Genomic DNA, 13,670 nt, shown 5'->3' on the forward strand with positions numbered 1-13,670 from the left:
ACTGAAAGAGAGGAGATTTAGATTAGATATTAGGAAGAAATTCTTTCCTGTGAGCGTGGTGAGACACTGGCCCAGGTTGCCCAGAGAAGCTGCGGCTGCCCACTCCCTGGCAGTGTTCAAGGCCAGGTTGGATGGGGCTTTGAGCAATCTGCTCTGGTGGAAGGTGTCTCTGCCTGTGGCAGGGGGCTGGAACTAGATGATCTTTAAGGTCCCTTCCAACCCAAACCATTCTGTGATTCTATGATTCTATCTCCATCCCTGCCAAGGATGGTGCCATTGCATCCCACACTGACTGTTAACAGCACGCCTGAGCCGCTTCAGTCCCTGTGAGACGGGATGCTCCCGAAACCTGGGCCGCTGTGAAGAATCAGAGAGGGCTCAGCATGACCAGAGAGGAGCCTGGAGCTCTCCTGGTCGGGGGCCAGGGTCTCCCATGCTCTCCGTTTGCCTGCTCACCACCCTGCCGAGGGCAACCCCGCAGGGGTCCCCTGGATCTCCCCTCGCTGCGGAGCCTTGCACCCACAGGGGCTTCCAACTGGAGACATTTCTGGAGGGCATGAATCAGCTTTTCACAGCTTGTTAAAAATCTTGATCCTACCTCTTGTTTTCATGCCTTTCAAATCAGGAAATGAGTTTTACAACTTTTCCAGTGGGGCACAGCTGGTGGCCAGGGTCGTAAAGCTGAACTTTATAAATATCTCTTGTTGGGATCAGGGGAAGAGCATTAAAAAGGCGCAGAGAGAGAGAGAGAGAGAGAAAGAGAAAGGAAAGGAGCAAAGGCGATACAGAAGCAAGTCAACCTCGGTGAAGAAGCCCAGCTCAACGCCAGCCATGGCCCTGCGAGCACAGAAGATGGGGTGTGCTTGGGGCAGGCTTTGCCTGGTGCTCTCCCTCCTCCTCCAGCTGCCAGGCTCCCAGGCCAAATGCTACTTCCAGGCTAAAGGTAAGTGGGGAGGTGAGCTGGGAAGACATCGATGGGAAGAAGAGGCCTCAGCCTTCCCCGGGGCGGCGGGGCTCTGCCCTGCACGCCTGCGAAGGGCAGAAGGGGCTGTGCTGAGCTCTGGAGTGTGACCATGGGCCAGTGATGAGTGGAAGGAGCAGTCCGTAAACCACGGAACAGCTCCCCAGGGCTCTGGCTGAGAAACAGCTCATTGGGCCATGAAGAGCTCCTGGCATGAGCCCGGCTGGGGCCGAGCGTGCAGGACTGGCAGCAAAGGGAGGAGGGCTGCCCATCTTTCCTCTGTGTCCTCTCTCCAGGGCTGCAGAGATGCTCAGACCCCAAGGGGTGCTGGATGTGCCCTCTCCAGGGAAGCAAGAGCTGCTTGCCCCTGGGGTAGTGGGGAGAGCCACAGGGCATAGCCAGGAGAGGATGGATGGGAGCATCACCCTTGGCAGATGCCTCGGCATCCCATACCTGCAGGGTAGTGGAGAGGCCACCAAGCATCTACTGTACTATGGGGTGGGTGGGAGGTCATGACGTCCCCCGTGTCCCCTCTTTGAGGGCAGAGGGGTGTCAAAGAGGCTCCCACATGCCCGGGCGCAGGCCCACGTGTGCTCATTGCCACCGTTTCCTTTGCAGCTCCCTGCGAGTACGAGGGGAAGCAGTTCTCCCTTGGGGAGTCGTGGCTGAGCACCAACTGCCTGCTCTGCACCTGCCTGCACCCCATCGGCGTGGGCTGCTGCGAGACGTGAGTGAGGGGCTGTGGGTGGGCTACTGCCGGTGATGCTGCCCTGCCACGGCACCTCTGCGCCCGCAGCGGGGAGGAGGTCGTGTGGGTCTGGTGGCTGCAAACGCAGCGGAGCAGATGTCAGAGCACAAGGGGGGCTGTGGGGTGCCAGACCCTGGGGGACAAAGGGCAGAGGCAAGCAGGAGCCCACCGGGGTGTTGAGGGTGGTGGGGTGAGTCGGGGAGACAAAAGCGGGGGCCAGGGGTGTCTCAGCACAGCGAGATGCCAGGAGCTCTGGCCCAGCCTGCCAGAGCTGGCCTGGGAGTCACCTCAGGAAGCCACCCGGCTCTGCCAGCAGCCCCCTGGCACGGACCGGGGGGAGCTGACGGCGCCGTGCCCTCTCCCACAGCACCCAGCACCCCATCGACTTCCCCGACTGGTGCGAGGCCCACTACGACTCACAGACCTGCCAGATCTCGGTGGTGCAGAAGGCCAACCCCAGCCTGCCCTGCGTGAAGAGCATGGAGCACGAGTGGGGCTCGACCGGCACTCCAGAGCCGCTGAGCAACAAGGTGCTGGGCGCGGGGCTGAGCAGATAGAGGCTCGGTGGCACCCCACGCCCCTCGGCATCACCCTCCCTCCTCCAGAGCACACCTCCCGCATGCTCCAGCCCTGTCCCAACCCGTAGAGACGTCACCGCCACCACCTTCGAGGGAAACCACTATCCACACGCTGTGGTTCTGAGCTAACATTTCCACCCTAGCGCTGCCACGGTACGGCTTTGCTTCCGCCTTCAGCTTCCTGAACCAAACCCGGGCCCCTTCCCTGCGAGATGTCCTGCACACCGTGGGAAGGCGGATCCTACAGGATCTCTTCCCAGGTGGGCAGGAAACCTCCAGCTACAGGACCAAATTAACCTGCACTGTAGCAGTCTCGTACTCCCACATCTAGCCTCAAGCTAAGCAGCTCTCTCCTCCCTCCAAGACCCCCCCGTCCACCTGCATGGCAGCTGCTGGGAGCTCGCTGGGGAACACCACAGCCAGCCCGCCCCTTCTCTGCCACACAGCGCGAGGGGCACAGCCCACCTCTGAAACCACTAACGCCCCTGATCCCACAGCTCCCGGGGACAGAGAGGGTCACCGGCACTGCAGGCCAGCCCTGGGCAACACTGCAACGGAGCCAGCCCAGGGTGGGTGGCAGCGTGGGGGGAACCACTAGATGTCCCCAGGGGATATCCCCATCCCAGGGGAGGGGAGCTGGGTGCCCTGCTAGGGTTCAGGGAGCTGAAGCAATCCGCGTATGCCGGGGTGGAGCTGGCCACCCTGGTAGCCTGCCCCAGCTGGTGCCATGCCTGTGTTGTGCAGAGCCTTGTGTAGATGTTTCTGTTCTTGCAATAAAGATATTAAACAAAGAGGAGGTCTCCAGCCTGTGACTCGTGCAAGGTGGGCTGCCTCCACCACGGGGAACACTGTAGGAATAAGGCTCTTGGGAAGGCAGAGTTCTGCACATTCAGATGTTTATTAGATTTCCATGCAAAGAGGAAAACTCTTTGAAAAGTTTGGTAGAAACGGGGAGCTGGCTGTTGAGCAGGGAGACCTCCACTCCAGCTCCCCAAGGATCCCGAGACCAGCAGGATGCCCTCACATCTGGAGCGCAGGCAGAGAACAGCCCAGGCACTCAGTGCTTCTCAGTTTTGGATCGTCACTATCACGCTGCCACAGCATGTGGCCGCATCCAGGACACCAGCACGTGCCAGCAGCACAGGGCTGGCCTGCCAGGACCTGCCTCCTCCAGGTGAGGGTGTGGGGGGCACTGGGCTGTGCGCATCAGACGCCCCTCACAAGAGGCAGGATGCATGCCAGAGCAGGAGAGCAGGCTCACACCCAGCCCAGGTGGCCAGCACGCCTCACCTGGATGCCAGACCTCAGCTTGTGAGGTCTCACTGTAGGGGGGATGGCCTTCACCCAAGGCTGGTACAGGGCTTCACTGGAAAAGCTCCCCTCTCCTTTCCCTGGGCTGGGCCTCTCCCTCTTGGAAGCCCCTCATGGGGTAAAGGCACATTGGGCCGTTCCCTGCGAGGCAGAGTTCTTTTTGGTGAGCGCTGGGACTCGCACCTTCACCCGTGCAGGCAGGGTCTAGCTCCCAGTCAAGGGCTGCAGCACGACACCACAGCAAGCACAGTGCTCCTCCACCCGCAGGCAGGACCGAGTTGCCCGATGCCCACCTGGGCAAGAGGAACCCAAGAGGACATTGGGATGTGCGCCCCGCAGCACACCAGCAACAGTCCTGCCTGCCATTCCCACCGGTGGCACACACCTGCAGCACTGCAGGCCCCGACCAGCTCACCCCAGTTCAGATGGTGATGGAGTTGGTGCTGGAGAACTGAGATACGTAAGAAGCCAGGATGGGGTTGGTGGGAAGAACTTTGATGGGCAAGTCCCAGCTGAAAGTGTCCACTTCCATCTGCTCCACCCCAGTCCAGGTGACAGCCTCCGACTGGCTCCCACGAACCAAGCAAGTCCCCGCCGACTCCCCAGAGGTCACAAACTCAAAGTGCAGCCTCCACTTCAGGGACACTGTGGGCAAGAGGGGGGTCATCAGCCAACACCACAAGAGACGGGGACAGCAGCTGGCTCAGCACTGGCTGTCCTGAGCAAGGGGACATGCAAATAAGCCCACTCACGCAGGCCAGCTCCCTCCCACAGGACACAGTCCTGCTGAGCAAGGGCAGGGCTAGGGACATCGCAGTCCTCCTACAGTGACAAGCAGGGGTGGGTTCCTTCCCTTGTGGCCACTAACCGATGTTGGTGGTGAATCCTGGGGTAGAGCTGAGCGGGATGGGCAGGCTGAAGCTGCTCTGGGCAGTGTGCAGGCAGGCCTCCTGATGGCGGGCGTGCGTGCTGAAGGAGATGGGCTGCCCCCGCCGGCGCTGGAACTCCTCCTGGATGCTCTCCTCTGTCTGCAGGCTCACCGAGAACTGCAGGCAATCGGCAGGGTGCTCGCTCTCAACATCTCACACAGCCCTGGCGCAAAGACCCGGGGCCTCCGTTTCCCAAACGAGCTCTGAACTGGAGCCCTTCCCCACCTCACACCCCAGGGGGACCTCAGCTGGGTCCCACTAGAAACCCCACGGCAGCCCAGTGCCACCCCAATCCCTTCTCCCTCTCCCCCACCTGAAGCCCCTGCCTCTCTCCACCGTGATCCCGAAGCCAGCACTGACCTGCAGACATGGGATATCTCCTTCTGAGAAGTTAAAGGTTCCAATGACATCCTCTCCAATCTTATACACGGTCTTAAAGATGCAGAACGTCCCCACCTTCCCACGAGTGTTGCTGATGTTATAGAGGTCTGTGGAGGAAGGCAGGGGGAAAGGGTTGCATCAGGACAAGGCTCTGCTCCATGCAGCGCTCCGGGTTTATCACAGAGCCCAACAGACACACGACCCCATGCCTGCTGCTAGGGTGTGAAGGACAGGCCTTGGAAGCAACATTCCCTTTGGGAAACGCCTGCAGTGAGCAAGAGCAACCAGTACACTGGCTGCGACACGCTGGGGAGAGGGTGTCTCTGGCTGAGTTAGGAAGAGCCTGAGAGCCCACGGGAAACTCCTACCCAAGAGGGCCCTGATGGAGCTGCTTCACAGCCCCAGTCAGAGCTTTGCTTTGCCAGCGAGAAATTTTTGCAGCGAGCCCTGAGCTATGCTTCACAGCCAGGTTCAAGCAGGGGATATGACCTACGCAGGCTGCGTCGGGAGGTGGCCACCATGAGCAGTTCCGTCGCCAGGTCTGCCAGGCGAGAGTCTTTCTTCAAGCCCTCCTCCTCCTCTAGGAAGGGGTTTGAGGGCGCAACGGCCTCATCCTGTGGGAACTGGTAATCCTTGAGCCCTGGGGAGAAGGCAAGAGCATCAGCGAGGCAGGGTGCAGCCAGGCCTGTGTCTGCAGGGAGGGCAGCACATGGCCTTACCGTGCAGCACGAGGACACGGAAGGGAACACGCAGGAGCTTGATGGGGGAGTTGACACGCTGGCAGCCGATGGTCAGCTTGTACACGTACTTCACTGACTGTCCCCGGAAAGAAGGAGGGCCGTCTACAGGCAGCGTCTCACAGTACGAATCTGCAAGGAGCGCAGAAAAGATTGCTTTCCAAGGCTGAAAGGAAGCTCCTGGAGCTGTCGCTCACAGGCTCCCTGCACAGAGGGTGAGGAACAGCAGTGGGGCTGAGCGAGGGACAGTGCCTGATGCTTTCTGCTGTCTCGTCTTTCCCACAGCAGGCCAAGCACATCCCCGGCTTCCCTGCACCAGCACACTGCTCCTCACAGCACACGCGCCGTCATCCAGGCACTGCTTCCAGCACATACAACCACACACACAAACCCTGCCTCAAAAGAATGTGAAAGATGTAAAATCCAGGAACACAAACACATGAGAGCTAAACTTACTCATCACGAGTTCAACCCAAATTTGCCTCTGCGCACTTCCTTCGGACACTGCTTTCACGACACAGTCACACACTGTGGTTTCCTCAGAGCTCTGTCCCATGCAGCAGAGAGGTGCCGATTGATACCTCATGCCTCTTTTGATACTTGCTTTACACAAACCCCAAACTCAGCAACAAGAATTGGTTTCTTCCTTTGTTTTTCTCTGAAGCACCGCGTCTAAATGGCCAAGAAACAATTAAGAGACCTTCACAACAACCTGTGGTGTATCCCCTTTGACAGCCTGACGACTTAAGACCACAAAGCCTCTGACTCTGAGACCTCCGAGATGCCAGGGCCTGGCTTTACACCACATTCAGCCCTCTCGAAGCCTTTGGCCACCACACAAACCCCAACGCTTCTCAACGCGGCGTGAACGCTTCTGCAGCTTTCCCAAACCACACACTGTATAATAAGAAAGGCACAAACAGTGAACTGTGGAAAGTCTCCACCTCTCTGGCTTGCCCACCGTGACGCAGATACACCCTGCCAGAGGAAGGGCAGCATCCTGCTGTGAAACCACAGATCCTTCCCCATGTCTGGCACATCCTAAACATTGAGGCTCAGATTAAAAGCTAGGGTTACATTTTAAATATAACTTCTAGATTTAAAATAACAGAACCGGAAGGAAGAAAAAATCCCGTGCTAGTGTGCAGCATCCACAGGCTGTCACACCTTAAAACACAAGGCTGTCCTGCTGGACCAGGGTGTAGATAAAGCTGATAACTGTCCTGACAGGGAGGAAAATCAGGTATTTCCACGGAAGGAAGGAGATTGCTGTAATCCCCTGTACCAGGCTTAACAAGAGTGCTCACAAAGAGCTTCATGCCCAGTGAGGATAATCTGAGCAGAGACCACTGCCATCCAAGGAGGATGAGTGGTTTGCTACCTGGCACAGGAATGCTGAGACTCGGGAAGTCCCAGCTTCCATGCATATCCCAGAAGGAAGCACATTCCTGGTGCTACAGATGCCTTCCTTACCCACACGCTGCACCCTCTGGCAGGGTCCAGGGTGCTCTCATTTCCTCCCCTCACTGCGATCTACCAAATATTTAAAGGTATTGCAAAACTGGAGAGGCGGCAAAAACAGCCACAGAAATGACTCGAGGGCTTGATAAAATGTTTTATGGTGACAAATTTAAAGAGCTCAGTCTGGGCAGAGTGTCAAAGGGATGGGAGGTGAGTCAACTTCAACATATAGGCACCATAACAAGGGGAAGATACTGGGGAATAAGCTGGTCAGCAACTGAAAACCAGGCCTTTTATCAAGAGACAGCCTGACACAACCTCAGCTCTATGTGCCAGTTCTGGCTACAGTTTAATAACACAGTACTTTGCTGAAGCAGAATTAAGATTTCTTGGGGGTTTTTTTGCCTTTCCAAACTGTGCAGCAAAACTCAAAACTTCTGAAAAACAGGAAATGAAGAATTAAGATACACACCCACACAGCCTTAACTCTGCCTCCACGGAGCTGGCAGGAGCCCCCAGGAATGATCTGCAAGCGTGCCAGCTGCAGTCTCGCATGAGAGGTGCAGCATTGTACGCCGACAGGATCGGTGCAAGCAGCCTGGCAGAGCTGGGGCTGTGATATGGGGGCTTCAGTGCTAAAAAGCCCAGTGCCACACACAGCAGCATCGCACGTGACACATGCAATGGGCATGTGCATCACACAACCAAGGGGAAAGGCTGTAACACACGGCAAAGGAACCTCAAAGCGTAGAACAGTTTGTGTCCTTCCTATGGAGCTGCACCCAAGCACAAGGCAGATGCAGGCTGCTTGCGCCAGTGTCACCCAGCAGCAGAGCAGACACACACACACACACAAAATACAATATCACTGGGAAGGACAGACCATCGCTAGCTTAGCTGAGGGCTCAACAGCCTCTGCCTGCAAAGCCAGCGCACAAGGAAATCCTCTCAATCCATCCCAGCCATCTGGAGGCTGGACTGTAGTCACTGATCTGCTCTCCCAGAGACTGCAAGCCTGCCTGAGACGCTCCAGGAAAGGGGCTTCCCCCTGCTCCCGGGAAACAAATGCTCCAGCCCCACACCTGCCAGCAGTGAGGAGCACATAAGAATCCAGGTGAGCCTCGGTCCAGCTGAGATTTCTGCCTCTTCCTCTTCCCTGGCACGGCCACTTCCAGAAAGCACAGGGGACCTTGGCTCTGATGCGGCAGGGCCAGCTCCCTTCCACCGCATGCCGCTGTACAACAGTAAGTAAATAACTAAACGTGCTCAGATGATAGGCTTTGCAGTTTAGGAGACATAGCCCCAGACAGCACCACCCCACCCTGCTAACCACACAGCAAGGTTGGTGTTGCTCTGTCCAACCTTCCCTCCAGTCAGGCTCCTCCAAGCCTAGATAGGCAGGAGATCCCAGCTTCAAAACCAGCACATCACAGCCCCTGGCTCCCTGGTCTCACTTGCAGCTCTGCTCTCACCTCCCCAGAGCCCAATGCTCCAGACGAGCCCCCTCCACCACTAGCACTGCCTCTCCACTCCCTTTGCTCTGTGACTTGAGAGATCTCCATTAACTGTTCCCAGCAGATCCCTAGGAAAACCCGAGGAAGCTGTCCACGCACAGCCTGCAATGCCCAACATTACGCTGCTGCCGAACCGTGAGCCGCTGGAACACAAAAGAGATCCTGACTCGAACTGACAGCTGGGTCATGCAGCCACTGACCGAGAGACAACAGCACATACTAGTACTTTCACAGCTGTCTACTCAGGTAGAAGTCCCTGACAGAAGAAGCTGACTGAAACAACGAAAATGAGTTGCTGTAAATTCCTTGTGAAAAGGATGAAAATTTCTCTGAAGAGCAAAGGGAAAGTAGTGATGGAGAGCTTAAAGGGGAGACACTGGAAGGACACCATTTGAGGGCTACAGAGACATGGAGAGGTTTGAGCAGAGAAGATGGGAAGCGCTCACTTTTACAGCAGGAAAACTAGAACAGGCAGAAGACTCTGTGATCTCCAGGACAGCCACAACCTGAAGAGGAAGCACGGACCTTCGGAGGACACCAGCCTAAATCCCAAGAATACTCCAGTGTGGCTGAAGAAATAGAGGCAGGGAAATGCAGGTGTGTGTAACCATTCCTTCATCTGCAGCCAGGTATTTCAAAACATCTTATGCCTCGCAGCTACTCAACAGACCTGCAGCAAAGGACATAGGCCAGGGGCAGGACTGAGGGACGCGTTGCAGTACGCAGCCCTCGTACAGTGGAGAACAGACTCTGGACGATGCAGCAGTTCCTTAGCACTCGTGCTCCCACCAAAGCACATCGCCTTCCGCAAGCACCAGGGTCTCCCACTTGCAGCACTCCGGTCTGCAAAGCCAGCTTGAGAGCGGGGCTCCCCAGAGGCCAGCTCTCTGAGCATGGGAAGAGAAGACATGACTCACAGGACTTTGACTCCCCGGGATCCAGACGCAAGTCACAGAAGAGAATCTTTGGTGGGGTGGACAGGATACACTGACCCCGCTCTCCTGGAAGAAAAAAGAACCACATGAACGCTGCACAGCCTCAGGCCGTGCCCAGCCCAGCCAGACTTTAGCCTCACAGGGAGGAATGGGGAGGAGAAGAGGCCAAGGAGGAAACACCTCATGTGCGGTCAGATCATGAGACATTCCCAGACAGCTGAACAGACAACCCTCACGTTTCGCTCCAAGCTAGTGCCACTTTGATCTCAGTATTAACAAGGTCCTGCAGCAGCCATCACCAGGGAATCACACAGCGAAAGCAACATGGACTTCCTGCTCGCTTCTACACGTGCTGCCCTCAAGAAACACGTTACAGTCTGCCTGACTCCTGCTTGCTGTGCTCTCACCATTCCTACCCGGCGTTACGGAGTAGCACTCACCTCTGTTGGGGACGAAGACTGTCTCGTTCTCTGCCTGCACGTCGTGCTTGCTGCCATCAGAGGGAGGGAGCGCTACCCGGTTCTCGCTGGCGTGAAACTGGCAGTGGATCTGGGCACTGGCCCACGCCAGCATCTCACTGAGAGCAAAGAAGAGCAACACTCGTGTCTATGCTTTAAACCTGGATTAGAGCAAGCACCAAGTGATTTGCAGAGCAGCACTCCCGAGGCACCTCCCGTGATAACGCAACCATCAGGGAAGTGGGCAGACTCAAAAGCAACAAGTATCTGCAGCCTGGGTTCAGCTGCCCCTGCCCACAGCACTGGGCTGCCCCAAGCTCAGCACTCCTCAGGGCAGGCAGGGCACAGACATGCTTCCCCAAGAACATCAACTTCCGGTTGTGTCAGACCAGAGAAGGACGTTTCTGGGCCCTTCATAAGGACCTATTTTCTCCTCATGATGCAAGGGATTCACTGATGGCTATAGGGAAGGCGAAGGTGTCATTTTGCCCCCTCTCCGTACAGCCACAAGAACTGCTCGCATTCAGCTTGAAAAATAGTCTCATGGTTTGGAGTCTCCTATGACCTCAGCCATTCCACAGGGCATTTCCCATGGCATTACTGACGCCTTTCAGTTTCCAAAACACTCACCTAGTTTTATGTCAATAGTGCTCTCATTAATTTAGCCAGTGTATGCTTCCTCTGGTGTTTTCTAACATCATGATCTGATTAGTAAGCACTGACACCAGAGTTTTAGGTGGCACAGGGATTTTTGGCGGCACACAGGTATCTCCACGTGTGACACATCAGAGCAGCTAAACGTCTAGACAAACCTGCGAAAAAGGCGTGCTGCATTCGTTTCAGCTGACTAACACCACGCTATTTGATCTCCTGTATGTGCTGGCTGCCTTTACCCAAACACGTGTTGCTTACTCTACCCAGTTACCTCTAACCCTACAAATGTAACTCTGTATGTTCAGAAGTACCAGCCAGCATGGCTTTTCCATAAGGGCTGCTGTAAGGTTTTCTGTCATGAGGTATCTGCTAGATGGAAACAGAGAAATGCTCTTGCTTAAAAGACAATGTTTACTAAATTTATACAAGTGTAGCATGATTACAGTACCTTCAAACACCACATTTTGAATATTTTTTTTTCTCCATTTATTTTTGGTATTGCTCAGCAATATGCCACTGGATTGTTTTCTGGTTTATTAACCAGACGCCCAAACAAAATTTGCATGGGCCTTCCTACCAGCAGACCTGGTTTGTCCAGCTGGTAGGGTGCAGAAGGATCCTGCACTGATGCTGAGGTCACTTCCCTCCTCCCTCACCTCCCCCTACAACTCCTGTAGCCCACGAGGGCCACACTCCATGCAGCTTTTGGGCAGGAGAGCTTTGTTTCTTGTACACCTCGTACACCACAGTCAAATTCACTTCCTGCCACTTACTGTCCTTCAGTTCTGCCTCTATGCTTGAAATGTGTGCCTTTCAGTTCCTCCACCTGCGCCGCAGCTTTTGCTAGCCCTGAAAGCTTCTAGTCCCCGACAGGTCTATCTTCCTGTTGCAGTGACTGTGCCTTGATCTGGCTCCTGCCTTTACACAACCCACAGCTTCAATTTCCAAACCACCAATCTATTTGGTGTAGCCACTCATACAACTTAGCCAGGTCTCGTCAGTTTGGTCACCTGCTTCTTTATTTTAAACACCTTCCTTTTTCCAAGAGGCAGTTTTCTACGGACCACAGCACATCTGAAGTTCCCAAAAGAAGCTCCTGTAACTGTGCTATTAACCTCCAGAGCTGCTCCACCTGGTACCTTTGCAGTCCCACATGTTTCGGAACCAGGAAAAACAGCACTGTCACCGCACGAGACAAAACTTCAGTACGCTAGATGCCCACGCCACAGCTGAATTTGAAAGCTGAATTCAGCAGGCAAGAGGAACCGGGAAGAAAAGACGGAAAGTTAAGGAAGGCAATAAACAAAGAAGCCCTGCAGCGGTAATACAAGAGACTGCTTTGCTGTTGCTGGGACTGCAAGCACTGGAAGTGGGTCCACCAGAACAACCACGTGTGAAGATGCTGAACCTGACAGGGCTGGAAATGGACACTTCCCAGGAAGGGCTCAAGATGAGAAAGCACTCTCCACCCCCTGGAGAATCAGACAAGGCCACACACTCAGCGGACATGGAGGCTTTGGGTGACTACTTGTGATGTGGAGTCACCCTCTGTGAGCCAATATAGGAAGCTCCCATCTTCTCACATTTCCTCAACACCTATTTCGGGCACAGTAATGATAAGGGGAGATGCAGTGCTCAAAGGCTGGGCCGCAGAAAATGCTGCCACAGAAGACTAGCTCTTTCTGACTCTAGGCAGTGCTCGGCCCTTTGCCTGCCAGTTCTGGAGGCAGGGATCACACTGATATGTCAGTGCACTGCTGGACAGAGAGAGCTCCTTCCATAAACGCAGGAAATACTGACGTTGTCTGGATGCTGTCCTGTGAGGCTGTCACCCCGGTGTAACGAGATATCCTGCTCTGACAAGCCAGTTTGGCTTCATTTTCTGCCAGTAACCCTGTCACTGAAGGCTCACCTGAGGGGCAGTTAAGATCATCTCTAACTGCATACCTTTTTTCTCATATCTTTCTTGGGGGCAGAAAACCAGAACAATTACCTCAGCTTCAGCCCTGAAATAGCAATGGTGCAAAGAACCCTTAAGGGAGTACCCTGGGTAGGGAAGTCACCAGTAGCTGAGCTGGCACCATTGCGCCACAACCCAGCCATGACTACATCTGGCTGCTCAGGAGGGAGGGAGGGCCGTTCCCTCTGGAGGGACACAGACAGCTCTTTGAGGCCACTTTGAGGCTTCATGCATGGAAGGCGCCAGTGGCACAGGCTGCCGTACCTGCTGGCGGAGGTAGATGAGGCCGACAATGGGTTGGTGAAAGTGATCACGCACTCCAGCACCTCCCCTGCCAGGAAGACGGGCCCACGGCCCAGCTTGGCCGACACTTCGATCATGGCTCGGACAAGCCTGCTGCACACCTGCCAAAAAAACCCCAACAGTGGGTATGGAGAGAGGGCTGGGCGCTGTAACAGAGGGGGAATGGCAACAGCCAGGCTGGGCGGGCTGGTCAGAGGAGGTCAGGGAGAGCCTCAGCGCTGGATAGGGCACACAGACAGGCACAGGAGCCAGGGGCAGCCCTGGCCTTACACACACAGACACAGGGCGGGGGCGGGGGGCGGGCAGAGACAGACAGACACACACACAGAGGCGTGCAGGGGAAACACGCGCAGCCCTGACCATACATATGCACACCCCCCCCACTTCCCTCAGCCCCACACAGACGTACGGGGGGGTCAGGACATGGTGCGGGACAGCCCTGCCACCCCCAGCCCGGGGGGCTCGGGGGCGGCCCCGACCGCAAACACACAAACGCAAACGCTCACCAGAGGGACCAGGCACACAGGCCCCGCTCGCCGCCCCGGCCCCGCTCGCCGCCCCGACCCCACTCACCGCCCCGCACAGGCCCCGCTCGCCGCCCCGCACTACTCCAGGCCCGGCTTCCCCTCAGCCGCCCCGCGGCTCTCCCGGCCTGCTCCGCGAGGCTCGGGTAGCGCTCGGCAGCGCTCGGGCACGGCTCGGCAACGCTCGGGTAGCGCTCGGGCGCCGCTCGGGTAGCG

At 56.2% G+C, this 13,670-nt stretch overlaps 2 protein-coding genes across 3 annotated transcripts; one reads left to right on the plus strand and one right to left on the minus strand.

Moving 5' to 3' along the window:
* Positions 1–831: 831 nt before the first annotated feature.
* MSMP (microseminoprotein, prostate associated) lies at positions 832–2,266 on the plus strand. The gene is made up of 3 exons (XM_068423901.1): positions 832–943; positions 1,580–1,688; positions 2,077–2,266. The coding sequence occupies exons 1-3, from the start codon at positions 832–834 to the stop codon at positions 2,264–2,266; spliced, it is 411 nt and encodes a 136-aa protein (XP_068280002.1).
* A 900-nt stretch (positions 2,267–3,166) lies between these two features.
* On the minus strand, positions 3,167–13,589 carry RGP1 (RGP1 homolog, RAB6A GEF complex partner 1). 2 transcript variants are annotated; one of them, XM_068422828.1, is made up of 9 exons: positions 13,504–13,589; positions 12,892–13,031; positions 9,996–10,132; positions 9,538–9,621; positions 5,628–5,777; positions 5,402–5,548; positions 4,888–5,015; positions 4,467–4,644; positions 3,167–4,243 (listed from the first exon to the last, which is right to left on the minus strand). In XM_068422828.1, the coding sequence occupies exons 2-9, from the start codon at positions 13,005–13,007 to the stop codon at positions 4,020–4,022; spliced, it is 1,164 nt and encodes a 387-aa protein (XP_068278929.1). In that variant the 5' UTR covers positions 13,008–13,031; positions 13,504–13,589; the 3' UTR covers positions 3,167–4,019. The 2 variants fall into 2 exon arrangements, with proteins under 2 accessions (XP_068278929.1, XP_068278930.1); XM_068422829.1 differs by lacking the exon at positions 12,892–13,031 and having other exon boundaries at positions 13,504–13,579.
* Between the last annotated feature and the right edge of the window lie 81 nt (positions 13,590–13,670).

Source organism: Nyctibius grandis, chromosome Z (assembly GCF_013368605.1).
Source record: "Nyctibius grandis isolate bNycGra1 chromosome Z, bNycGra1.pri, whole genome shotgun sequence".
In the NCBI taxonomy this organism is placed as follows: Eukaryota; Metazoa; Chordata; class Aves; order Nyctibiiformes; family Nyctibiidae; genus Nyctibius; species Nyctibius grandis.